Here is a 27,328-nt window from a genome sequence, read left to right as displayed (position 1 = left end):
ATATATATATATATATATATATATATATATATATATTTTATTTTATTTTATTTTTTTTATTTCCCCCCGATCCTATTATATCTTCTTTTGGGATGTGGTACAAAGATCGGCTATCACTTCCCCCCCAGAAATAGTTGCTTACTTCTATCAACAGCAGAGGGCAGTAAAACTTTAGTAGTGGCTGGCTATAGCAGAAGAAGAAAATGATCTCACTCAGACAAGCATGGCTGGGAGTCTGAGCAACACAGCGGCACCGATAAAAAGTTCTCTGGCCAAACTTCAGGCTTTGAATGGATTGTTCGCTATTTATAAAAAGCAAGGGCCGACGTCTGCTGACGTATTAAATACGCTCAAAGACACCTTGCTCAGAGGTAAAGAGGCAGGGGCAGCAGCACCGTGGTGGTCTGCGGGTCGCTCAGGTTTTCACCGTCTCTGTTCTTCCAGAGGCGGGAGTGGAGAACTCAAACAGCAGGAAGAGGAAGAAGCAGTGGCTGAAGATGGGCCACGGAGGGACCCTGGACAGCGCTGCCAGCGGGGTTCTGGGTAAGCGGCGTTCACGGTCCAGGAGATCTGGGCTTTACACACCACCTTCACGCCGGTTCACATCAGCACCTAACAACCCAGTTCAGTCAAACCTTCTTCAATCAAAAATTCTTTCCAACCCAAAACAGAATCAAATCCAAACACGTCCTTAGGCTAAAATAAATCAGATTTACACTTAATCTCACCAGCTTCCTTTCTTTCTGAGAAACTAATATATGGCAGGCTTTCACCGGTTATTCGATTTTTATCACACACAAAAAATGTAATTTGCATTTCTAAACGTTCTGACTTTCTAATAAGAGCAGCTGAAGAATATCTGCTGGATGTTAAAGTCAATGTGAGGTGAAGGTTCAAGTCACCCCCTCCCATCTACCGTGATATCAGCCTGATGTGACCACCAAAGCACTACAGGCACATTTCCTCAAGTCAGGAAGCTTTTCCAGCCACCAGCCTAGTTCTCCGGGATAGAAAACTCTCTTTACCAGGGTGAAAACTAATGAGCAGAGTTTAAATTGAGGTCAGAAAAATGTATTGGGGCTGTTGGATGAAATAAAAATATGTGGCCAAGAAGGATTCAACTTCTGCCAAAACACTTCAAGATACAAGATTCAATAGACATTTGCAAGAAAAAAATTTAATATTCTCTGATGTTGAAAAGTTGTAAATTGGCAAGAAACAACAAATAGTTTCCCATGCTTAAAGGCATACATTTCTGATATTAAAACTAGGATATTGTTTGACATTGTAAAGTCAGAAATGTGTTTGACAAAATGTTGATACGAAGGTTTAAGAGGTACATTTAGGAGATTTGCATCTGGAGATTTTGTCAGAGGGTAAGTGCTACAGCCAGGCTCTTATCTGTATCAGAAGCACATCTCCAGTGTTCAGACCCGAGGCAGCTTTAACATCCCGGTCTCAGGTGTGTGTTCCAGATCCTGTTCATGGCAAGTGTAGCATAATGAAAAACCTTCAGATGGAAACCCGGTGATAAATTTCATGCTCGAATCTGATTTGATCCAAATAACCCAGTCAAGACAGGTTTCACAGAATCAGAGCTGACAGCAGAGGTGGCTGAATCTACAGAGGTACACATATGGGTCTGAGGGCCTTATCCTAACAATTTTCAAGTCTGTTTTTTTTAATAAATTGGTTAGTTGACCAGATCACATCTCCAGTCAGTTCTACAGCCTGCTGGTCTTGTTTTGAAATGCTAGAACACACTGATTAGTTCACTGTTGAATAAAGTTGGACACCTTTTTGTTTTTCACTCAGTTAAAACGTACCAAAAGCAAACTGGGGTGTTTGCGTAGTGTTAGAGACTGTAGATGCTGCCTGCTCATCAATAGCTTCTCAGGAAGCTCATGGTTTCAGGGTGGGGAATATGGCATCCAGATCCCTTCCAGTTTTTCCATCAGTGAAGCCCAGGTGGAGCCTTCTTACCTCCACTGCGGTGTTTTATGTGATAAAGCCAGCAACCCTCTCCTCACACTTCCTTTTCCTTTCAGTTGTTGGCGTTGGGAACGGGACAAAGCAGCTCAGCACCATGTTGACTGGTTCAAAGGTGGGTTTGAAATAAAACACATGTGACTTGTTATCATCAGGGACGTTTTTCTCGTATCTACCACGAGAAAAGCCCCAAATATTCCATCAGAGTTCAGTTGAGTCTGTTTGACCTTCACTCTCCTTATAACAAGGATAGGATTAAATTTCTTGGGTCACGTTGGATTTCATTGGGGTGTTTTCAGTTAACATCCAAAATAAAAACAGGATTACTTTGGTTTTTAGACAGGACAGAAAAAAAAACAGTTGGGCTGCAGCAAGACCCCGCCTCTCGCCCAATCACAGCTGGAGATGGGGACCAGCCCCCCTGCGACTCTGCACAGATCAGCGGGTAGGGTGGATGGATGGGTTAATGTAAGCTGTATAATCATCGAGCTTCCCAGAAATTTAAAAATTCAACTCCATGTCTGACAAATCTATATAATTTGAGTTCCACTTTCTGAAATGAGGGCCTGAACTTTTCACAATGTTCTAACTTTTTGAGATGACTTTGTGATGTGGTGGAGTGATGCACTGCAACTCAGAGCCACGATGCTGTCAATGAATGGGCTTCGGGAGTAAAAACCGGAAGAAGTGTGGATAAATTGTGACACTTTTTGTTGTTAACAGTGCTAATTAGATCAAATTGTTCTATTTTCTTATTATTTTAAGAAATACAGAGCTGTGGGGGAGCTGGGAAAAGCAACAGATACTCTTGATGCCACTGGCACAGTGATTATGGAGAAAGAGTTTGGTAAATATAGTGAAGTACATTTTTCTATCCAGAATACTTTCTACACCTTTCTGCAGTAGTATGTTGTTGATGTTTTCTGTTCTTTCCCTCTAGAGCACGTTACCCGGCTGGATATGGAGGAGAAGTTAAAAATGTTTACTGGTGACATCATGCAAGTTCCTCCACTGTAAGTAGCCCTGCTGAAGCACCAAGAAATTCATTTGAGGAGAACATTTATTCATCTGACGCTGAACTATTGAGGAGTGCATTTCATGTACTCACAAACAGGACCCAAACTGGGGGGGGGGGGGTTATGGGACAAAACCATACAAGTGGAAAGTGCTGGGAAATAAATGGTTTTCAGAATGTTTTGTAAGCGTGTTCTACAGAGTCAGAACTCTGTAGAACACGCTTTTCCTGCAGGACTTTAGGGGAATGTTTACCAGCCTTGAACCTCTACACACAGACAGATTTACAAATTCATTTTATGCTCAAATAAACCAGATTGGATGGAGAAGTGCCAGTGAGTGTCAATTTTCAAGTCTGTCTAGAGTTGCTCAGTTGTATCTGGCTCTGGGCTTTGACTGGGCCATTCTAACACATACATATGGTTTAGTATAAACCAGCGGTGTGAAGTTGCACTCCTCGAGGGCCAAGTGTCCTTCAACGTTTAGATGCATCTCTGCTTCAGCTCACCTGACTCCACTAGGAGCTCATCAGCAGAGTTGGACTGTTTGCTGGTGAGCTAGTTTAGCCATTTGATTCAGGGGTTTTAGGGGAAGAGACCCATGTAAAAGCTGCAGGAGGACTGAAGTTTCAGACCACCCATCTGAACCATCCAATAATATATCTGTCTATGTTCAGGGTGGTTGTCCTTCTGAAAGGAAAGGCTTCAGAAGACCCCAGTCTCTAGTCTTCTGAAGCCTCTAACAGGTTTTCTCCCAGGATTGTCCTGAATTTAGCTCTATCCATCCTCAAGAAATGAAGGGCTGCCATGATCCTCAGCCTTGTCAGACTGAGGCGTTATGAAGGCAAGACGAGGCAAATTTATTTGTATAGCACATTTCAGTTCAAGGACAGCGCAAAGTGCTTTACATGATTAAAATATAGGAAAATAAAAGCAAGTTGGAATGAAATGTAGAAACATTTTAACAAAATATAACATGGGAAAATGGAAACTAAAAGTAAATAATTATTTTAAAAACAGTTGAACTATAAATTTAAACTAATGTTTCAGTAAAAAAGTTTAACTAGAACAGTCAAAGGCAATTCTAAACAAATGTGTTTTTAAGCCTTGATTTAAAATAACTCAGGCTTTCTGCACTTTTACAGTTTTCTGGAAGTTTGTTCCAGATCAGTGGAGCATAGGAACTAAATGCTGCTTCTCCTTGTTTGGTTTTGAGCAGATTGCATCAAGTCTCTCCAAGCAGCATTCCCTCCTCCTAAAAGAGCGTAGAGCCACAGTGGACCGTCGTCTGCATTGTCGATGGCTTTGACTCGATTCGACTAAAAATAAACGCATGGATTAGTTTTTCCACATCCTGCTGAGACATTAGTCCTTTAATCCTGAAAATGTTCTTCGGGTGATGGAAAGCCGACTTTGTAATTGTCTTTAGATGCAGGTTCAGGTCTGAGTCCATCACTGAAGCCCTAGATGTTTACAGTTTGTCATGAAGGAAGAAATTTAAGATAAACAATAAAAAACATCACATTAAGCCCTCTACAATGCCATTTTAATTCCATATGTTTACTTAAGCAAATAAGCACATTTGTTTATATTTCAGTGTCTCCAAAAATAGTTTTCCTTCTCCCAAAATCTGAGTTTCAACTCTGGTCCAGAATAGAGGTCCTCTGCCAACCAACAGACAGCAGTCATGTGGTTAATATCAGGTTTCATTGTTGGGTCAGTACCAGGTGGGCTTGCAGTGATCTGCCTGGTTCTACACACAATGGGCTTCTTCTATCAGTCTACAGCTCAAATTATGCTCCAGACATATATTTAATCTATCACTGGCTGTTAAAACACAAACCCAGATGTAGACCAAACAGGATGCTTAAACTAAAATCTATAATCTCATTTCTTGAATGTACACTGCTCAAAAAAAAATTAAGGGAACACTTGAAATTACATTGTGTTGTTTAAGTGTTCCCTTAATTTTTTGAGCAGTATACATTGTACATAAGTTAATCAGTGAAGTGAAACTGGACAGATGGACTCTCCTGGGTAGAATCTAAGGAGCCAGGAAGGATGTGCTTCACGTTCATTCTGCTCATCTTCTCCCATCATCACCTCGTCAGCTACAAACATCTGGCTTCAAGTTATTAGACCCAATAATTGCACATGTCATATGGCAGAAAAAAGAGCCAGAACTTGGTGATCTGAATGTGCAAACTTGACATGAAACTATTGGTCAGAACATCTGGTCGGGTCAGATGGATTTATAACACCCTGGATTAAACTAAAGGAAGGGTTTTGCTCTACAAGAAGGACACCTTAAAACAGTACCCTGATTGGATGAATAACTTAATTAGATCCAGCGTTAATCCAGCATCAAAGTGGGCTAAGCACAGTAATATTCTAGAAGGCTGTTTATCAATGAGCTTCGCCCATTTGGAGGGATGTGTGTGTGTTAGTGCGTGGAAGTGTGAGCATATGTGTAGAAATCAATATGTTTGTGTTGATGTGAGTTTGTATCCTGGAGGTGTGCATTTGTTTCAGATGGAGGTAGGGAGGTCGGTAAAGCCCTGAAGGCGCTCTGAAGCAGAGAACATGCTGGATAGAAAAAGCTGATTTGAGCTGCTGAAGGCCTCATTATGGCACCAAAGCACTGCAGGTTCTACCTGATGAAGGGAAACACCCTGCAGCCCCAGAAAAAGGGTGTGTGTGGTCTCTGACCTGCCTGTCGCTCCTCCAGCATAAATCTGCCCTATTCTCAGGTTTTATTGTACTGAGATGTGTCAAGAACTCTTGGCTGTTTCTGGTTAATGATCTCCTGTCAGTTCAGGAGGACCTCCATGTTTTTGTACGTCTGCAGCTGGTCCATCCCCTCTCCATGTCAGGATGATGGATTGAATAGAGCTCTGGGAGTTGTTAAGCTTTCAGAACTTTCTCCTTGACCCGTCGGCTGTCTTCCTTGGTCTTCGTGTTTAGGGTTGTTCTGGTATTCTCTACCAAACCTCAGCCCAGAAACAGAACAGCTGGAGTTATTTTCAGGTGAACTTATACATAGATGGACTAGTTCGGTCACTTCTGAGAGTAGCTGGTTACTCTGAAAGGTGGGCTACCTGATGATGGGGTTCACCTCCCGGGTCTGAAGGCTGGAAGGCTATAGGATGTATGTGGTGAGTGTGTGTACTGCGTCCACCCTTTTTTTTTTTTTTTTGTGTGTGTGTGGATAAGAGTGCTTGCATTTGGGGGCACTAGGGTGGGAACGTGTGAATGTGACTGTGTACCCGGTTTTCTGTTTGTTTTTTTTGTCAGGTTGAGTTTGAAGTGCCTCCTTTCCTGGGACATCTCAACATCTGTCTGGCTCCCCTCCGTTCGCTGGCACCATAACCCGTTGGTGCGTTGGTGGCCCTCGGTGTCAAGGGCTGGGGGCTTGGGTATGTGCTGACTCACTCCTGGGGGCTGTTTAGCGGGGGCCTGCCAGGGGGCAGGGTGCTCCTGGGCCTCGGGTCTCTGAGCCCATGGCTGGATCGGCTCGGGCGTAGCTGGCTGCCGGTGGAGCCCGCGGGATCATCGCTGCAGCTCCCAGGGGCTTTGGCACTGTGGCTTTTGGGGGGGTTTCCTGGGGCTCATTTCTCCTCTGCCCTGGGATGGAGAGGCAGCTTTCCCTGTGTTGGTCTCTCTTGGGCACCTTTGGTCTGGGGGTCCTTTCGGGCATTGTTCTAGTTTCTTTGTGAGGAGTCTTTGGCTCCTCACAACCACTACTGAACATTGCTCTTATGGATAAACCTTACATACGCAAGCACACTCTCACAAACACCTACAGGTGCTTGGATCCAGGTGCTTACAGATTCACTTCTATACAGAAAACCCCTATTATTAGCTTTAGCTGTCATTTTATATATCTCGTATTAAATAGTACTCTGTATTCTTCAGTGATGGCATCAATGCGTTGGTTGTTTGTACCTGTAATACTTTATTGGTTTGCTGTTCTTTTTATCTCTTTGCGGGTGTAGAAGTAGACTCGGGATGTTATCTTGCTCTCTCCTTTTCCTCTCCTCTCTTTTTTCACCTTTTCTCTCTTTTAGCATGTTGTCTCATCTTTTTCTCTTCTTTTTTTCTTCTACCTTCCGGTTTTTGTGTCCATTGAACATGAAATAGTCCCAGAATTAAACCTAATAAAGCTTCTTGCATATATAAATCAAGCGGAGCACTATGGAGAAAGCAGTAAGGCTCCACTTGTGAAAATAAAATCTGTTGGGCAATAAAACAACAATTCTTAATGCTACGCTGCCAGACAGGACAGGTGGGAAAACCAAAAATAGAAAGGTGGGCTGAATACTAAACCACACTTTAAGAGAGTTTGTTTTTGTAAATGAGTCCATTTTCTCCTGCTTCCCCAGTCATGCACTCCTTTGTGTTGGTCTGTGACATGGGCTTTATGGTTGTAATGTAATATTGGAAAATGTTTGAAAACCCTTTTAAGATGACGTCTATCCCAGAGTCTGCAGTTACAAGATAAAGCTGATCGTTATTGTCCGGATAAATGGAATTTGGTGATGTTGCTTTTTTTTTTTCCAGCTAAAATGAATCATCTGTCTTTCTAGTGAGGGTTTCCTGTTTGTGTGTTTCAGCTACTCTGCCCTGAAGAAAGATGGCCAGCGTCTCTCTGTCTTGTTGAAGAAAGGTCACCAGGTTGAGGCCAAGCCTGCGCGGCCCGTCACGGTGTACAGCCTGACTCTGCAGGAGTTCCAGCCTCCCTGCTTCACTCTCGGTTAGCTCACATTGCACAATGCACAATCTGTTCTTTTTTTCAGTTTACACATGCAAACTGTAATTCTGATGTCTGACTGTGTAACAGATATCGAATGTGGAGGTGGATTTTATGTCAGAAGCTTGGTGGATGACCTGGGAAAGGGTAAAGTTACAGACATTGTTGATTTCTTTTTAGATTATGTCACAAAGTAATTGAATACATAATTAATAAAACATTCCTATTTTACAAGGAGATGGCTGTTGTGTTTATGTGCTACAGCTCTGGCATCATGTGCTCATGTGAAGGAGCTGATCAGGACCAAGCAAGGCCAGTTCACCCTGCAGGATCACGCGTTGCACGAGGAGCAGTGGACGCTGGAGAACATCCGTGGGGCGCTACATCACTGCACAGAGGGGGACCAGAGGTCAGACTCTCCAAAATCATCACAGACTGGTGCCCAACAGCTGCCAGGAGAGAAAAGGAAGAGCTCAGCTCCCTGATTGTTGGCGCCATCCTCTACACGCTCGGTTCTCTGAAGAAAAGATCAGCTGTAAACCTGTAAATCAGATCGTTTGCTTCCTTTATTTAGAGAGGGGTGGTGGCAAAGTGACTGGGATATTAAAACCACCATTGTTTTCCTGGGGATGAGTGCACCTGTATGTGTGAACTGGGCTGATTCTGCCGTTTATGGTTGGATAAATGTAATGTTTTATTTGGAGGGCGTAGTCCACACCACACCTTTTCAATTCACAGCATCATGTAAATAAAGTTTATGGACTTGCTGTCATACATATGTATCCATTTGAACTTTAAAGTTTTTGTGCTCAGAACCACCTACAGTATTTGAGATATTTAGGCTTGAAAATATTTGTTCAGTTCAACAACCAGACTCCAACTCCTTGGCCTGAGTTGGAGTCTGGCCTTCGGCCTGAAGGCGCTGACTCACTTTCCCCTTTGCTGCCCATTCATGTCTCATTCCTGAGTGATGGGATGGTGGAGGTAATTTACTAATCTGTCTACGTTCACACCTATAGAGATGGATCTGACCAAAGCAACAACATCCTGAATACAGGTGGCCAGAATGAGCGCCCTACTTAGGATGACCTGGCTCAGTTGTAAAGATGAGACCAACTCCTCTCTGCTTCAAAAGCAGGCAGCCAAGGTTGTTTGTGCACTTGTCTCTAGAGATTATCTAGGTATCCCTATGGGGGGGTTATACTGTGGCACTGGAGTCTTAGTCTTCTCTGGGTCTGCTGGACCCGGGATTTTGTTCTGAAGACATCAAGATGCAAGTTCTTCATGTTTACTCTAAATGTGAATTTACTGACTAGATTTCGTGTTTCCATGTGCTGAAGTTGAGAAAATGAGAGACACAAGAATTAAAGTGGGAGAAACATTTTCCAGATCAAATTCATGGATGGTTTTGTGACAGGAAACTGAACCGATCAAAGAGCCGGGTGAGGCAAGTCTCCTGCCTCCTCACTGCCTGCTGCTAACGGTAAGTATTTATCTGGATGGATGCGCTCTTCAGGGTTGTCTGCATGGCTTGTTACTATTTGGTCAGACTTATTTGCCATGGAGCATTTACACGCAGGCCTGCTTCCTTGCAAGTTTGGGTTCTGAACTGAAACAGTTGGGCAGAGCAGTGTGGCGTGATGACTCTCACAGTCTTTAAATGTCTGCAGCAAGAAAAAGTACAATATTATGAACCCAGAAACAGTCTCACATTCATTTGCTCTTGGTCTGGTCTCCCTTAAAGTTTTGGTCTCGATTGACATGGCCATATGACTACAACACCGGTGTATACAAGAAAGAGATCATCTTTCCTAAATGTAGAGTACAGAATCTCAGGATTTCTGAATCCATCAGACTCTTAACTTATTTTCAAGGTGGCAGAATTAGCCGGAAAACTAACAGAACTTTAAAATGTCTCATTTAGAAATTAGCTATGTTATTTAATTTAGATTCCTCAGCAGGAGGAATCTAGGTTAGGTTTGAAGTCTTCTGTACACAAGAGGTCCCTATTGAGCCTTTTCCTCTCTGCTCAACCTGCTCTCAGCCTCATGAACCTCACAGTAGGTTTTAAACCTCCAGCATTCTTCCTCAAGATAATCCGAATCATCTCAAACTTTTTGTTCCCTAATCAAATTTCTTGTTTGTGTTCAAACGTGTGGTCTTATGCATCTTCAAACTGGAACATGATATCTGATATTAAATAAAATGAAAAATAAATGAACAAACAAATGAAAGTGAAGTGATGTCAAAGATCTGCATGCAATCATTTTAGTTTAGTTTTTGTCGAGTAATTATTAAACAAGTTGTTTGAGGCTGAATTCTAATTTTTGATCAGCTACAGAGCTCTCTCCATCCAGAATGCTTCTGAACCTGAATATTTAAGATGGTAAACGTGAGCTATTGGTGTGCAGTTATTTTATCTTCAACCTGAGAAGGTCCAACTCGTTCATTTAATCATTGCAGTACCCCACCTCCACTTTGCTGATGCCTGAGATGAAGTGGAGCTCTGCATGTTGCTCATCCATCTGCTCCAGCACGAGTTCCTTTCATCTCATTGAACTTTTCCAACTCTGTCTCCAGACATTTCTTGATCCTGTCTTCATGTCTAAGCTTGTGTGTCAGCCTTCTTTATTTTGGCCTGTGGGTGGAAAACTCATTCCTTTCCTTAATCACCAAGATGAGATTGGTGATTTTTATTGAAGTCTGAATTTATTTTTCTTCTCATGAGAAAGAGAACAGCAGTCCCTGGAAAAGGTCTGGTCTGATCTAACCACCATTCTGTTCAAACTGGACAAAACGAATCAGTCTCCTATATACCAGTGTTTTATTATGCAAGATGTCCCATCACAAGTAGCAGGACTTCATCAAGGTGCTGCGCTGCTCCTCCTGCTTCATCCAGCATGTCAGCGAAGGGGATAAATGGGCTTTGAGTTCAGGATTCATCACCTCCAAAGCACTATGGTCAGGGTGAAAATAAAAAAACAGATTTGAAAAAAAAATGGCTAGTCTAAGTTTCAGTTGTTCAAAAGTAAGTTTTCAAAGTAAGTAATTCTCACAAACTGAAGCACGAAATGTCTTGTCACCTGCCCCCAACAACTTAGTTCTCCAGCAAAAACTTTTAGGGTCATTTTCAGTCACTTAGCAAAAACAAACGTTACTTTATGGCCTGTATTTCTTCATTAGATGATTTGTTATCAAGTTTACTAGGACATATATTAAATCAAACATATTAAATACTGTAAGGCCTGTATTTCTTTCTCGCGGCAGGAAAGATTTACTGTTGCTGTAACTCATAGGGGTTTCTTCAACATTTGTTTCTTTCAGGGCAAAATAAGACAGAGGAGTTAATGTTTTACATCATGAAATACAGTTGCCATATTTTACTTGAGTCAAAGAATGTTACTCCCTAAGTAGAGTTGGTGTATATTAATGTATGTAATGTGTGGGTTCTCTCTGGGTACCTCAGCCTTCTCCCACAGTCCAGAACTATGACTGATGGATTAATTGGTTACTCCAAATTACCTTTAAGTGTGTGCTTGTTTGTCCTGTATGTCTCTGTGTTGCCCCATGATAGAAATGGTGACCGATCCAGGCTGTACCCCGCCTCTCACTCATTGAATGCTGGAGATGGGCACCAGTCCCTCAACCTTGCATGGATTAGTGGGTATAGAAAATAGATGGATGGATATCACAATGTCATGTGATATCTATCATGCAGCCTTGGTGAAAATGAAATTAATTATACAGTAAAACTTGCAAAGTAAACTTTTTACCAGCTGTAAGTGTAGGGCCAGGATGTTCTCCAAGGTCCACCACCATGTCAGTTGGAGTTTCCTCTCTGTCCAGTATTATGTTCCTCTTTTTGACATTTCCTCCCCAGAGCACCACAGCATTTGAGAGGACACCAGCCACCACAGATTGGTGAAAGACCAAAAAGACTTCTGCACAGGTTGAGGGACCCCAGTCTTCTTAGGAAGGACAGACAGCTCTGCGCTTTACTGTAGACTGAGTGTGTCCATTGTCTGTACCGGGGTCTTCAAATTGTCATCAGCATCAGGAGTTTGTAGGTCCTGATCTCCTTTATATTGATTCCTTTAAAGGGCAAAGGTTGTAAATTGACATACTCTGTCAGAAGTCCACCACTGTCATTTAAATTGGAGTTGATTAAGTGTAGATGTTTTATGTATAAGCCTAAGGACATTTGTGTTAGGTTCAGAATTTCTTTGTTGTAACTGTGAACCTTGGAAAGGCATTTTATACGGTTGAAAAGCCTGTTTATTCCTCTTAAATGGTGCCACTTTTGTAAGCAAAGTATATTCAAGGGTTGAGTAGCAGAGCTGAGCGTGGATTGTACCCATGACAAACTTTCCAAATGCTCTCCGTCACTGACACTGTTTTTAGAGGGTGAAGTGTGATGTGATGGAGCATCTCCCATCATTGCATAGGATGGGATGGTCTGCCTCCCGTCCTGACATCAAGCCCAGTGAAAACTTGTGGGACCAGCTTGGGCGTACTGTCTGTGTCAGAGGGGCCAACCAAACTGCACTGCTTCACCTCAGCTGAGACAGATGTGTGGGGTTCTCCCACTCAACACTGAGGCCCAGGTTTGTTAAATCAACAAAAGGTTAAATCATCATCCAATCCAGTAAACGGCACCAAACAATAGGCAGCAACACAATAAGCTGTCTGGCTGAGAGGACTTGGCAAGTTGTTCTTGGGTAGAACCAACATACTCAACTCTACTGTTCAATCCACAAACGAATATCTTTACAAAAGTGGCTCCATTTGAGAGAAAATAAACAGGTTTTGCAACAGTATGAGATTTGTTCCCAAGGGTCATTGTAACAACAAAGATATCTGATCAAACACAAATTTACCAACATTTGTGCTAATTTTATGTTTTTAACCTTGAAGAAGTAGTTCAATTGCATTGGCTGCTTTTTATAATTTATCACAATTTCTTAAAGGCCTAAAAATCTGACATGTTGGTTATGGCAGGAATATTCAGATCCCTTGCAGAGGAACTTACACAGTGTCACTTTTTGGAACATTGCTGTTTGTAGGGAAGACTCTAAATATTGTGGCTGAACACACCTTGGGCAGACCTGCACATAAAAACATGTGGTAAAGTGGCGCCAGCTGCCAGGGACTGATGGGAGAAGTTATCAGTAGTTGTTGGACAGGAGTCTGACGCCAAGGGAGGCTGGTCGGATCAATATGCAGCAAATATTGGCTGCTTAGAGGTTTCTTTCAAGTCTTCAAGGCTGCTCATGTGTGTGTTTGCTGACTTTATCTAAATTACAGCCGTTAGAAAGTTGGCATGTAGCGGAGTGGGCTTTAACTAAATTATGGAGCCACTGGATTTGTTGTGGGGAGACACAGAGGCCCTCCCACGCCACAGGAGAAAACAGGGGCGGGTCTACCTCTGATGGATCCACCAGTGATTTGATAGCGTGGGCAGGTGGCCCCTCTGACCTGGCCCCCCGTCCGTCCTGTAACTCTGAAACACAGAAGTTCTCGGTTATTCTTTAACACTTTAATGAAACCTGTTTGACAGGATAAACATGCACTACGGGAGACTTAAGAGATTTGCATTTATTGTCATTATCTTTTCGGTGGCAGTGGTGGATGGAATTCACAGGAACCCTCCAAGCATTCAAATCATGAGGTGATCCCACTCCATTCAGCCGCACTCTGGGGACGTGGATTGCAGTTAACTTGTAGGCGTTTAACTTACAATGGCACAGATAACAGCAAACTGTTTGAGACCTCGGGGTGAATCAAGGGCCACTGTTGCGGTTTAACATTGAGTCCTGTTAACTGACAGCCTTCATGCTGCAGAAATCGTTGGTGGCTTCTGCTGGGAGATAGGGCAGGTGTTGGAAAGCAGGTGTTACACCTGGTTCTGTGACCTGCATAATTTCAGTTCAGTTTATTTACATGTCTCCAATTCTCAACAAGTGTTATCTCAAGGCACTTTACGAGACAATCAGGTCCAACTTATACACAGAAATGCATGTCAATTCAACGTGGTTAAGCTCCAGCCAGTATATGGTCACATTTAGATTCAAATCCAGTCCCGGCTGTAACATATACTCAGCTGATCATAAACACAGACTACAAACCTAAAGTTGTGGAAATTGTCAGATTGCGTTGGAACTTTACGCTGCTGCAATCCCCCGTGCTGAGCAACCAAAAGACCACAGTGGAGAGAAAATTGTCATGTTGTGTAGTGGTTGTTGTAGAACCCAAATGCAGAGAGGGAGAGGCAGGGAGTAGTTAAGGGTGAATTTAGTGAAAAATCCAAACTCACAAAAACACGCAGGAGCCAGAGCAAAAACAAAACGTAGATCTGGGGCAGAAACGAGGAAGTGATCGGACAAGGTGACATGTAGAAACCAGCCGTAAATGGGACAATGAGATGATCTTAAATACTGGGAGGATGAGAGCTGTAGCGATGGCAGGGGTTGATTGACTAATTGATAGCAGGTCTGGAGAAGGAGCTGGAGGAATGAGGAGAGAGAGAGAGCTAATGGCAACAGGGGGCGAGAGAGAGCAACATGGGAACAAGGAAGAGAATGTAACTGTAACTGAGGATCATCAGACACAGGGAATAAACTAAATACATTACAGAAGGGACCTGAGACAAGGTATGGTAAATATGAGAAACACAGGACGACTGGAGGAAAACCTTGATGTAAAGAAAATAACTAGGATAACTAAGAAAAGACTGACAAACAAGGAATAAAACATAATCTAAAGATACTGAAATGTTAAAACAGCACAAAGAACAAAAGCTGCGTAGACCATGACAGACAGTCAGGCTCAGGATAAAAAACACCTGGTGAGTTTGGCCCTGCCAGGAGGAGCTCTTGAAACGCAAAAAGGGAAGCTTTGACCATCTATTGTCTGTTTTGAATTAGCTGTGTCACCAATTTATATATATCCTGTCTGGCCTGGGACACCTTGGGATCCCATGAATGAGCCAAAGGATGCCGCTGGGGAGAAGGTTGTCTAGGTTTCTCTCCTGGACCTGTTGCCTCGGTCACTCGACCTTAGATAAGCAGAAGTCAGTGGATGGAAGGAGGGAGGGAGAGACGGACAAACTGACAGAGAGATGATTCACCAATCTGCCCAGCAATCTAAACTCAAGTGAAAAGCAAGATTCTGACAGAAAAGATAAGACAAAAATCTCTTTGGATTTAACAGCCTCAGTCTTGAAGCATGGGCCTGGCCAGCGGCATGCTCCGACGTTTTTTGGGGGCAGGTGCTCAAGCCTTAATTTTGCGCCTTCACAAACACTGGTGTTACCTTTCTATTTGATGCTGCTGGTCAGAGGAGAAGTGTAGCGGCTGCAGTGGTCTGGCCTGCTGGATCAGGCCGGTGCAGACAGGGTAATACTTATTTTTAAACATTGATGAATAAAGAAAAAAAATGGGCTCCAGCAGAAAGGACACCTTTCTCAACCAGGATTAAAGGGCAAGTTCTTGAGCACCACTAGGGGTCCATCTGTGTATGCGCCTGGGTCTGGCTACATGCTGGATGTTACTGCCTGTAGGGTATTGGAGCAAAAGATACAGGCAGATCATTTTCTGACCTTTGGACTCTAACACAGGCAGCAAACTGACTGGACCATTTCACCCTGGGATAAATTATCTTTTGATTCATATGCTGTTTTCTCACAAGTGATACATTTTTATTTAGAGGCACTAGCAAAGAGGTAATGGGGTATACAACTAGTTGGAGTTGAACCGTCAACCACAGTCGCTGGTTTGGTGTTAGCATGTAGCTGCAAGATGTGTCGCTGTTGACTCGTCTTTCGCTAATGTCTTTGAGTGTATCAAATCATGGCTAATGGGGCATCCCAACATGTGACCTAATAAAACATGTCTGTTTGGTCATTAGTACCAAAGTATCAGTCTAATTACAGAGATGTGGTGAAGCAGTTTATAATTAACTCAAAACATCAAAAACATCCAGCCAAGATTTTTATATTTGATATCTGTTATGTGCAGATATTTCCGTAAAATGTAGTAAACGTTTTATAGTGACTTTTCAGCCACAACAAAAAGATCCAGTCAGTGGGAAATCCCAGACGGTCTGGCCGACCAAACGCTGGTGAGACCAGCCTGTCAGTCTCTGCTGCTCCTGACAAATCTGAGCAGAATTATATTGGCTCATAATCCTGACTGCAATGAACTGACCGCACAGATGAAGTTTGGAGGTATATTTTCTCACCTAAAAACATCTTAAATTAGGGTATAAAATCGATGGGTTGGTAAACTCATCTCCTTACTGCTCCTTACTCCACCCTTGTGGCGGAAAGCTTTTCTTGCTGAATGCAACCCCGCCCATTGAGCAGAGCCCCAGGCTTCTTTAAAAAAGTGCTACCCATCAAGTAGGGTCTTTTTCCCCTGAAAGTAAAGCCAAGGGAAGGTGAAATCCCACAAGTGGAAACGCTAGGTGGGCTTTTCAACAGCCCGGGGCTTTAGGAATCTAATGGGAAATGGCCTAGTTAAAGGCATTTCTATGGAGCCAGTTTAAAGGATAACTACAGATTGTTAAAGGGCCAGAACTTTTAATATAGAACCTTTATAGAAATCAGGGGTACTGAAATACTAATTCCACAATTATTTCCAATTACATTTATATTGTAAATGGTTTTTGGTGAGGCAAATAAGATAAAAAAAAAATGAATCTAGCTTCCATTACGACACGGAAATAAAGCTTCTGGTGCATAATGGTGGACTGAGCAGGCTGTATGGCAAGTCTGACTCTATGATAAAGTTTGGCTGGTGATATCTGATCTTTTCTTAATTGAAAAACAGGGTCCATGTTTATTAAGCTTGTGGACTCGGTTCTGGAAAATGATTCATTTTCCGAGGTACAGGCCCATATTTATTTGTTATTTTAGCAGCATAACAATAGTTTTGTACAAGAACAAAGGGTAAGAAAAACAGGTTTCTCTCATGGCACACAAACACGAAATTTACCTGATTTTAATATTTTCCAAAATTTGTTGCCTCCCAGTTTAAGCCTAATAAACGTCAATATTTACTGTAACCGAATGTCTCAAGAACTCGAACAAAAACCCTGTACCTGTATGTTACCATGGGAATCCAGGAGTTATTTGTGTTACTAGGACAGTTCTGGAACGAACTGAAATATATTCTACTGATCCAGCTGATACGTGGGCTTCCAGCGGTCTGTGATTATCCTAAAAAGCAACAGAAATCTCCCCTCACCGCGGGGCAAGTTTGGATCTAAGACAAAGCCAATCAGAAACGGCCACCAGCCACCTGCAGGAAGTTGGCCGTCCATTTATCTCCTCCCTTCTTCGGCTGAAGTCAGATAACAGACCCAGCAGTTGGATCCAGTGTCAGCTGGTCACCAGTCCGACCTGATGGGCACCAAAACACTTTAACGGTCCCCTGCGCAGCCCTGGAACCCTCTTTGATTTGGGAAGTTAGAAAAGTAACTCAGCTTCAGAGTTGGGGCACACGGAACACTCTGGATCGAAGACTTTAGGTCCTGTTAGACTTAGTCTGGAAGAGACGGGGAGACGCGCACACCACCATGAGCGTCCCGCTTTACGCACCGACCCCCATCCAGCCGGCTCACCCGACCCCCTTCTACATCGAGGACATCCTGGGGAGGACTGCCTCGGCCACCATCTCTTCTTCGTCCTCCTCGTCCTCGTCCTGCTCCACACCGGTGATCCCCACGCCGACACTCCCGTCAGCGAACTCCTCCTTCACCAGTCTGATTTCTCCCTACCGGACACCGATTTACGAACCCACGCCGATCCACCCGGTGCTGTCCCACGCCGCGCTGACTGCGACGTACGGTCCCGTTGGAGCCTTCAGCGGCTCCATGTACCCGTTCCACCCGCCGCAGCACCGCTCCATGGGGGAGTACGCACAGGCGCTGCTCCGGCAGGACCCCCTCGGTGAGTAGATGTGAACTTTTTCTGAGTGATCGTGTCCCCACTTTTTCACTTTCTCTGGTCCGTTCGTCTGGACTCTCATGTAATTGACATCCCAGCTGATTTCTCCTGAGGACATTCTGTCTACATAAACTCGGTTCTTTAACTTTTCTACCAAGTTACATTTTTACTCTGTTACTGAACAAAACGACGTTTTCCGGTCTCATCTGTAGCAGTGAAGCAGGTTTGCGCTCTCTTTAGTGTGAAAACACATCTGGGAAAGATAACACATCATTTTTACCAGTCAGGCCTAAATGTGGTGAATTATACACACGCCGAAAGGCAGCTTCTGTGGCAGCAATGCATTTTTCTCTCGCTCATCGCAGGACAGCTTTTCTGCATTAACAAACTTCGTTTCAGTGCTAACGAAACCTTTTTGCATGAGCATCACGCTTGGCCATGCATATCGAACTTCAGATCATCTCCAGTCGCATGTGTTTGATCTGCATAAACACCCAATGGGTGAAAAGCCGCTGGAGGCTTCTATCCCGGAGAGTTTCTGCGCATGATGCCTGACCACGCACAGATGAGTCACGCTGTTATTGTGACAGACATTTAGGGCCACAATAGCTGCAGGCACATCCACTCAGAACGCTGGGCTGGTGCTGGGGAGGCGAGGGCCGACCTTGACTTGTTCTCCTGAGGCCCATTGTTCTGAAAGATCAGAGGACGCCCCTCCACCATGAGCAGCTCGTTGCTGGGCTGGAGACGCAGAGAGAGGTGGCATTAAACGCCACTGGCCTAATTAGCTCACATTAAACTCTTAGATTAGGCAGAATTGATAATAAAGTGCGGCAAGTAAAGGATGGTCCTCTGAAGTATAGTGATTTTGGGTCAGTGAACAAGCCGGGCCTTTTTCCGTTCATAGCGGAAGCTGTGAGCCTGTCGATAGGAGTAAATCTGCTTTCAGAAGCTGTTAAATGTTTTCCTGTCTCACCCCGGCCAGCCGCTTCCTCGGGAGGCCGCTGCTCGCTGCTGATTATTTTATCGACATCCTCAATACAGACATATTCAGGAAACACTCGGCCTCTGATAGCCCGGGATCCGTTTTTCACATATTGTTGCACTTCCTCTGCCGGGCCCTGCGAGGATGTGGCCGGCTTTCTTTGCTGCAGGCGGCGAGCAGAGCCGCACATCGGGCCCCGCGGGGTCCTGTAGGAGAAATGGGACCACTGGGGTTGGACAAAGGAAGAAGAGATAACGGTTTCCATCCTCTGAGTGGCTCAAAAAAATAACAATAAAAATAAAAGAACAGACGCCAGCTCGGTTTGTTTGGATCATACTAATCGGGTTATTTTAATGGAGGCCTGTGATTTAAAATGTAAAAGCTGCCTCACACTTTGGACCCAAACGGGTCTTTGCTTAAACGTGCTTTAAAATCTGATAGATTATATAATTATAATGTTTTGTTTTCTTATTAGTAGAAACTATTATACGATTCAACAAAAGTTCAGGTTATTTGCGATTGTTGAGTTGAGTTTATTTTTGTGGCCTCGTTACAATAAATTTGGAGCACCGACCTAACTGGGCAAACTGATTATCATTTAGATTTATGAGATTTCCACCTCTGCTGCCAGGTGACAGGGCTCCTTGTGAGCAGGATGGTCGCAGCTGGACAGATGCCAGGCCGCCGGGAGGAGAGACGCGGTTCTGTTTCTGGTTGTTCGTCTGAACAGCTCCTAACAGCACAACGTCCCTCTAATTAGCAGCGCGGGTCATGAAATTCTGGGTTTTCACCATCCGCAGACAGGATGTGACGTGCGCTTTCTGTTTTGCTCTTTAAACGGTTAACGGACCAAACAGATAATACGTGGCAGCTCAGGTTCTGCTGGCTACTATGATCAGAACCGGCCCAGGACCGACCCAGGTGGACTGCTGCTGTGTGGAAAACTGCAGATGGCACCGTGTTAGTGCGGCTGGATGGCTCTAACCCTCGCCTGTAATCACTGCAAGCAGCAGGAAGCACATGAAGCGGATATTTGGCCATAGTTTGCGCTCTGTCACGACCTTCCTGAAGAGACAGCATGCAGCAGGCGGCTGCTGCTATTGTCTGCTCCACAGCCATTAACGGGGAGGAAACAGCGCGCATGTTGGCTCTCCCACTGCTGGCCTTTGGAACAACGCCTGCAGCTCGGAGTTTACATTCACAGTAATAACATTAGGAATCTCATCCTCTAAAACTGTCAAATGCAGCATTAGTTTATTAGTGGGAAATGAGCTGAATCAGAACATCCTCTCCTGAACTGTTTAGGCACTTGTCGCTTTCAGGTGAGGTTTGCTGAGTTGATCCAAAACGCCACTGCTGGCCTCCAAGGGACTCTCTGCCAAATCAAGAAAATGACAATTTCTAGCCATCGCAGATGAAGTTATCGATGGCATTACCTCTAACTAGGCCACAGCCATAAGCTTCGCTCTCTTAAGTGTTCGGAGAATTTCCCGGTCAAGAACTGGACGTAGTCACGGACTTGTATCGTGCAGGCTTCTGACCAATTTTCAGACTGATTGGATTTTTTGATCATGATTTGAATGTTTTGTGTCTGACATGTAAAGGGAAATATATATTCTACTTGCTGCAGTATAAATAAAGTTGAATGGAGTTTAACATGGCAGACTTATCTAGAACCATCTGCATGAGCTATGGTCATGTGCAGTGAATGTCCATTGGGTCTGGCGTTCCGACACTGAACAGAACCGAGGCTGATAACCAGGTGTGCTCTGTGTGTGAAGGAAAGCCCCTGCTGTGGAGCCCGTTTATCCAGCGGCCTCTGCACAAAAGAAAGGGAGGCCAAGTCCGGTTCTCCAACGACCAGACCGTCGAACTGGAGAAGAAGTTCGAGACGCAGAAATACTTGTCCCCTCCAGAGAGGAAACGCCTGGCTAAGATGCTCCAGCTCAGCGAGAGACAGGTGAGGAGGCCGAACCCGCTCACAACCGAACCTTATTTCATGGCGGCCAATTTACTGCTGAGCACAAATAATAATAATAATAATAATAATAATAATAATAATAATAATAATAATAATAATAATGAGGTAAGGTACGGAATGACCTTCCACTATCTTCTATCCACTATCTATCACTTTAAATCTAAAGGACCATTGTTATACCATTGCTTTTGCTACCTTTTAATTTGTTGACTTAATGGCTTTTGTTTCCATTTTATCTTAAACGTGTGTTTGTATTTATATTTCGTTTTTAGCTTTCATATTTTATTGTTTTTTTATTATTATTTATTAGTGTCTGCTGGCTTATTGTTTTGCATTGTACGATACCTTGGTCCCTTTGAGGGGATTTTTAAAGGGCTTTATAAATAAAGTTGGATATAATAATAATAATAATAATAATAATAATAATAATAATAATAATAATAATAATAATAATAATAATAATAATAATAATAATAAAGCTAAGATGGAAATATAATATATATATTAAAGCAACCATAAAGTTAGCAGTAATTTATAAATGATATTGTATGTTTTTATTTAGCGTGCTTGTTTGTAAATTGTTTACCATTATCGGTAAAATTAAAAGATTACTATAACATTTCCCATAGATAGGAATAATCCTGGGGTCATATTGGTTTTACGGGTATTTAAACATTGTAGGCAAATTGTTGGTTTTTAAACATCATTTCGCAATTATCCCAAACAATCCGAACACAAAATCTCCAAAATATTTTTTTTATGGAAAACAACTATGGGGGAATGTTTTGTCTTTTGAAATCATTTTTATTTTATTTTTATGGAAAACAACTAAAGGGGGATGTTTTGTCTTTTGAAATCAGTGCCGTGATTCCTGCGATCTTCTGTTTGAGTGATCCAGACGAACCTTCTCATGTTCAGGTTCTTCAGTTTTAAATGTTAGACTTGGACCACGGTTAAACAACTTTCCTACGGATGGTGGTGGCATGGGACATCTGAAAACGGAACTGTGTTAATCAAGGTTCTGGTCACTATATCCCTGCGCTGGGGCCCTGAGACTGCGGCAGTCTGTAAATCTGCAGCGGCCACCAACCTGAGCGCGCAGCGGACTGCGGCAGCGCGTCGCCAGAGCGCATGAGCTGCTGGAGGACAGAACAACAGCCGAGAAATAAAAAGCATGCAGGCAGCGTTGGAGAGGGGGCTGTCTGAATAATCTGGACAGCATCATTTAGCGTTAAATCTTCCGTATATGAACTGATAGGAGTCACTTAAAACCGCGGACATGGGAGAAGAAAACAGTTGAAATCCTGATGGGGCCCCGGAGCCTTTAAAAAAATGTTTTTTTTTTTTTTTATGTTTTTGCTTCGCTCTAAATGTTTTCATTCTAATTACATGACAAATGACATTTGGCCCGATGTTTTTATTTTGGGTTGAATATTGACTTTGGATTTTTTTTCTTCAAGTCGGTATTATAAAATTTAACTAAAAGTATCTTTTCAACATTTTCACTCCAATTTAATATTCTTTTAAAAAAACACTAACATGAAAATTGTATATCTATTTTTATTTCTTATTTGCATTTCCTAGGGTTAAAATCCTTTCAAAGCTCTCGATAAAATTGCTATTCAATGGATTAAAGGGATTCATAGCGGAGAAAATTCCTGCGTATTTGTTAGGACTAGTGCAGTGAAGAGGAAAGCTCCTGTTCACAACAATGGAAAAGCGATAGTGATGCATATTTTACTATGTAGACTACATATAGCTCGAAGACAGTTTTTAAAAATGAATAATTTTGGCTCCAGTGGATGCAAGCAGCAAAGGGCCTCCCAAGAAGGATAGTGATCATGTATTCCAGTTTTTCCTGTACAGTTTTATGCTGAAAAGTAGTCAATGTTTAAATTATATATCAATATCTGTATTATTCATAATAATAATAATAAAAATAATAATAATAATAATAATAATAATAATAATAATAATAATAATAGTAGTAGTAGTAGTAGTAGTAGTAGTAGTAGTAGTAGTAGTATCTTAAAAGTAGCACATGTTTCAAGGTCCTTGCTGCTTGCCATTATTATCTTCTTAAACAATACGTTAGCAATTGTTTTTTAAATTACAAAATTAAATAATGAAAATGAGTGAAATGCAAGGAAAAGAAAATTGTGATTATCCTAAAAATGTTTTTCTGCTGTGTTTCAGGTTAAGACCTGGTTTCAAAACCGACGAGCCAAGTGGAGGAGATTAAAACAGGTGAAAAGCTGCAATGGCTGCATTTTATTTAACGAAGAGCAAACAGTTATAGCCAGTACTAGCAGGTGTGTGGGCTTTAATATTCAAATATTCCTATCTGTGACAGGAAAATCCTCAGTGTGGGAAGAGGGAGGTGGAGGATGACGGTGCGCTCGGGAGGAGCTGTAAAGCAGATAAAATGACAGAGCAAGTGGGGATCCAGAGCATGGAGCACCGGCAGGCAGGCCCAACCCCCCAGCTGACCCCGGGGGGGCACCATGTGCACTCTGGGTCTGCGCAGTCCCCCACAGATCTGGACTCTGATGTGTCCGATGATTCGGACCAGGAACTGGATATAGAAAACAACAGTGAGTTAACACTAAAGCCATAATTGTGCAGCATAGGTCAACTGGATCCTCCTCAGCATTCCGTCTGGATGATAAACACCGCTGGAGCCTTGGACAGCGTCCTGTTTCCAAAACTAGGTCTGTTTGCTTTCCTGGGAAGTAAGAATGTGGAAATAACATTAAATAAAAAGTTGTCGTAAAGAGACTTAACCGGGAATTGGGAATTGTCTTCACATTTGGGACCAGATCTTTTTACCTTGCTTGATCCCTAGTGATGGCTAAATGCTGCACTGTGCAGCTCTGTTATCTAGACAGGGATATATGGAACATTCAGTCCCTTCTTCTCTTCTTTACTCGCCTCTTGTATATATGATGTATAGTACTTTTTGGGTTGTATCAGTACTGACTGCTACTGCCAGATGATCAATGTAAATATGTGGTATTTCCATCCTTCTTTTGGTATGTATTTTCAGATTGTGTTATTCAAAGAAATAATCCATAGAGCATAGAAAGTGTTTTGTTTTGTCATGTTTAAGGGATTGTTTCATGACCAGAATAAAGACATTTTAACACACATTCAGCAGAAGTGTGATCTTTAATGAATAAAATGAGATGCTGTATGAAAGGTGCTGGGCGAAAAATGTGAATGTTAACGACAATAAAATATTAAAGCATCATCTGGGTTTTACCAGTTTATGAACTTCAAATGTAAAAATGATTTAAGGGAGAAAAAGAACTTCCTTTGAAATGCAAAATAGGTTTACAAGGAAAGTTTTCTTCGATAAAAAGATGATCATTGTACAATGTTTCTTTATGGGTCTTATGATAACTGGAAAATTAATATTGCTGTATTGACGTTTCATCTTACCAAGGTGAGCAGCTGTATTCGTTGAAAATTACCATAATATATATATATATATATATATATATATATATATATATATATATATATAATTTTTTTTATTTTTATTTTATTTTTTTTATTTCAATGAGTTTCAAAACCTTCAAAAATTGCAGTGAAACTATTAAACTGCTCTTTGGGTACTGCTGAAATATTTATCTCACCAAAACACACAAATATTCATCTTTTAATTCATCCCAATCCCTGTTCTGCACTTCTCTCTGTCTCTGAATGTTGAAATATAGACAGCCACAGATTAGCAAACTATTCGGGCCACGTCAATTGTTGTCCCATCACCACATCTAACTTCAAATAGCTTATCAAGCTCCCATGCAAACAGTATGAGTGGGGTTTTTTCAGTGAGTAGATTAGGTTAATGATTGAGTGAACCTTCAGAGAAGCAGAAACAGAGAGCAAAGACATACAATCCAAAAACAGGTTGCTTTTAAGGAGAACTTTTCTAAAGTGATAAACATAAACACATTTTAAAATGATCATAGAAATCATGGAAATGTAACCTAGCTCCTTAACTACATGTGATATTGTGATGTATTTCCTGTGATCACCTTATTTGGGATCCATTACTGATGTCAATGGCCTCCCACATGCAGGACTATTCTACAGCCAACAGCAAATTCATTGATCTCAGCTCCTGTATTGTGTAATGGTTCACAAATCGCGCAGAGTAAAGTCAACATTCAAAGGAAAGCACACACAGTTGGTAGGTGAAATGTTCAGCAGATAGCTAACTAATTCCAAAGTGCCTGTCCAATCTGGCCACACACACACACACACACACACACACACACACACACACACACACACACACACACACACACACACACACACACACACACACACACACACAAATATTGATAAAGAAATCAGGAGTGATCAGAGCCGTTTGTTTTCTAACATGTGCAGACATGATAAAGGAAGAAGGCAGCTTTAATGTCAGGTTGATAGGTTTAAGCCATTCCAATCGTCCTTGTTTGGTCGATTCAAACACCAAACGAAGAATAAATAAAAGGTGATTGGAGTCTAATGACTAATTCACACACATACATTTCAATGGAATGTTTGAAGAGGTAATGAATGAGTGAACAGTACTACTCCCATAGTTAGCTCAGCCTGTGGGGGGACGGGGTGGACTCTGGCAATCAACATTCGACAGGTTTCCTGTTAGAGCCAGGCTTGTTGGGTGGGAGCTCACTTCTAACAGTAGTCTGAATGGATATTGATTTCTTTACTGATTGATATTTAATGTTAGACACAGGGAATGTTTTACAAAAGTTTACTGGAAAACCATGTTACATCAGATAAATGTATCTGTCATGTTGCTGGTAAAATCAGTGCCAAGTGAGTTGGTTTGCTTTTAATGAGACGCTGTTAACTGAACCACAGCCCTACACAATATTTGACACATTTCACTGAAGTATTTATCAATACTTCCTTTTTATCCTTCCTGTTAATGAAAGCTGGCCTCTTGAACCCCATGTTCTCCTACTGTGTGGGGCGGCAGTTTGGTGTCTTCTGTGTTTCTATGAATCAAGGCACATTAAGAACGAGAACAATGTGATTTACTAATGTGCTTCAGTCTTTGGACAGAGAAGGAGCTCAGTGATGCAGCAGAGAGAGCGAGAATGTGTGTGCGTGCGCATATGTGTGTGTTGTATTGATGGACACAAGTTAATGTGTGGATGTATTTGAACGACTGAGGAATGTGTTGACTGTTGACCTTGGCCAAATGGAAGCCATTATCTCCCCCTGCTGAGTGCCCCCCCCCCCCATTCTAAACTGATAAATTAATGAGGGACAACATTGCTCACATCGATACTGGTGTCGCCAGCAGCCACCAGGACACAGAGACAGAGGAAGGAGGTCCATGAGGAGGAGACACACAGGAGAGAAAGGGACGAGATCTTCATCAGAAATAGCATACAAAAACCAAACAGGGAAGGGGAAACCAGAAGCTGTTGATTAACTTTCTTTTCTCTATCTAACCCAATAACGTTAGTTTTGAGTTATCTAATTAGAAATAACCTCGATGGAAACATAACATATGACTCAAGATAAAAGTCCAAAAGACATCATTTGGAAAGTAGTCAGTCCCTAACAAAAGAGAAGGCATGACCCAACAACAGAAACCCCTGCATCCAAACGCAAAATGTGTCTGGAAGGCTGGAAATATTCAGACATGCAGTCATAGTAAAAAGAATATACACCCTATGGGCTCAACGTATACATGGTCTGGTATTTTCCAGGCTCAAAAATGATTTAGATGTTACCTCAAATATCCAGAACTACACACACAAATTTACATCCTGTCATTGGTGTTACAGTTTTGGCTCCATACGAAATGGAGCCAAAACTGTAACACTAAGGGGTGTACTTTCTTTCTCTGTTGACCAATAGGAAACTGGGTGTGAAAAGGTACAGAACAAAGGAAGTGAGGCGACCCAAGGTACGGTCTGATAAGATGTTTCAGTATAAAACAGGAAGTTCAGTAGAGTTCAGAAACAACTGTTTAACTGGGTTAATTGACATAAGATTGATCGTTCTTTAGGAGCAGTTGTGCAGAAGTCTGTATTCACACTGGTCAGGGAGGAATCTTCATCTTCAGTGATGTGATATGGCACTATCTAGCAGCTGGTAACAGTTACTGAGGATACACAAAGAATCCCTAAGGCTAATTAAAGTCGAATCTATTCATCTTAGCCTGCTCTATTGTCCGATTCGAGCATGAAGCCCACCGGAGACAAACCCATCATCTATACCTGCTCACCAGGGTCGAAAAGGTACTGTGCTGACAGATTTTTGATAGTGATGGCAGCAACAATAATATTTTCACTCAAAGGGCGGTACTAAGCACATAGCAGCTCAAGTAAATGCTGCATCAGATGACTAGCAGAAGGAAAACAACAAAGCTTGGTTTTAAGAAGTACAGTGAACAGAGATCTGACGTCTTGTCCATTTGGATCATTTATCGCTCTAGGACAAGGATTCAAAAACTTAATTCATATACTTGTGAAAAATTATTTTGTTCTTTTTAGCTTTAGTTGTTTGAGTATGGCAGATGTGAGCTTTGCTCTTGGCCCTGATCAGTTGAGATATCAACTGGAAAAGTAAGTGTTTCATCAGTACCCAGACACACTGGGAGCTATCTGCTCCTGGTAAGCTATAGACCACT

At 42.3% G+C, this 27,328-nt stretch overlaps 2 protein-coding genes and 1 long non-coding RNA gene across 5 annotated transcripts; 2 read left to right on the top strand and 1 right to left on the bottom strand.

Annotated features, from left to right (window-relative positions):
* Nucleotides 1–173: 173 nt before the first annotated feature.
* On the top strand, nucleotides 174–8,538 carry trub1 (TruB pseudouridine (psi) synthase family member 1). The gene is made up of 8 exons (XM_012876263.3): nucleotides 174–371; nucleotides 445–543; nucleotides 2,049–2,104; nucleotides 2,755–2,836; nucleotides 2,930–3,002; nucleotides 7,616–7,755; nucleotides 7,843–7,899; nucleotides 8,017–8,538. Exons 1-8 carry the CDS (start codon nucleotides 224–226, stop codon nucleotides 8,235–8,237), a joined length of 876 nt encoding a protein of 291 aa, XP_012731717.2. The 5' UTR covers nucleotides 174–223; the 3' UTR covers nucleotides 8,238–8,538.
* A 1,881-nt stretch (nucleotides 8,539–10,419) lies between these two features.
* LOC110369369 lies at nucleotides 10,420–14,138 on the bottom strand. 3 transcript variants are annotated; one of them, XR_004931751.1, is made up of 3 exons: nucleotides 13,878–14,138; nucleotides 13,176–13,252; nucleotides 10,420–10,708 (listed from the first exon to the last, which is right to left on the bottom strand). It is a non-coding gene; the product is annotated as an uncharacterized LOC110369369 (long non-coding RNA). The 3 variants fall into 3 exon arrangements; XR_004931752.1 differs by lacking the exon at nucleotides 10,420–10,708 and adding an exon at nucleotides 11,556–11,844; XR_004931753.1 differs by lacking the exon at nucleotides 10,420–10,708 and adding an exon at nucleotides 12,781–12,857.
* A 2,882-nt stretch (nucleotides 14,139–17,020) lies between these two features.
* hhex (hematopoietically expressed homeobox) lies at nucleotides 17,021–23,817 on the top strand. Its single transcript, XM_012876265.3, has 4 exons — nucleotides 17,021–17,701; nucleotides 20,465–20,643; nucleotides 22,861–22,911; nucleotides 23,018–23,817. The coding sequence occupies exons 1-4, from the start codon at nucleotides 17,329–17,331 to the stop codon at nucleotides 23,279–23,281; spliced, it is 867 nt and encodes a 288-aa protein (XP_012731719.1). The 5' UTR covers nucleotides 17,021–17,328; the 3' UTR covers nucleotides 23,282–23,817.
* The last annotated feature ends 3,511 nt before the right edge of the window (nucleotides 23,818–27,328 follow it).

This window comes from Fundulus heteroclitus, chromosome 10 (assembly GCF_011125445.2).
Source record: "Fundulus heteroclitus isolate FHET01 chromosome 10, MU-UCD_Fhet_4.1, whole genome shotgun sequence".
Classification (NCBI taxonomy): Eukaryota; Metazoa; Chordata; class Actinopteri; order Cyprinodontiformes; family Fundulidae; genus Fundulus; species Fundulus heteroclitus.
This window is presented reverse-complemented; position numbering and strand designations above follow the sequence as displayed.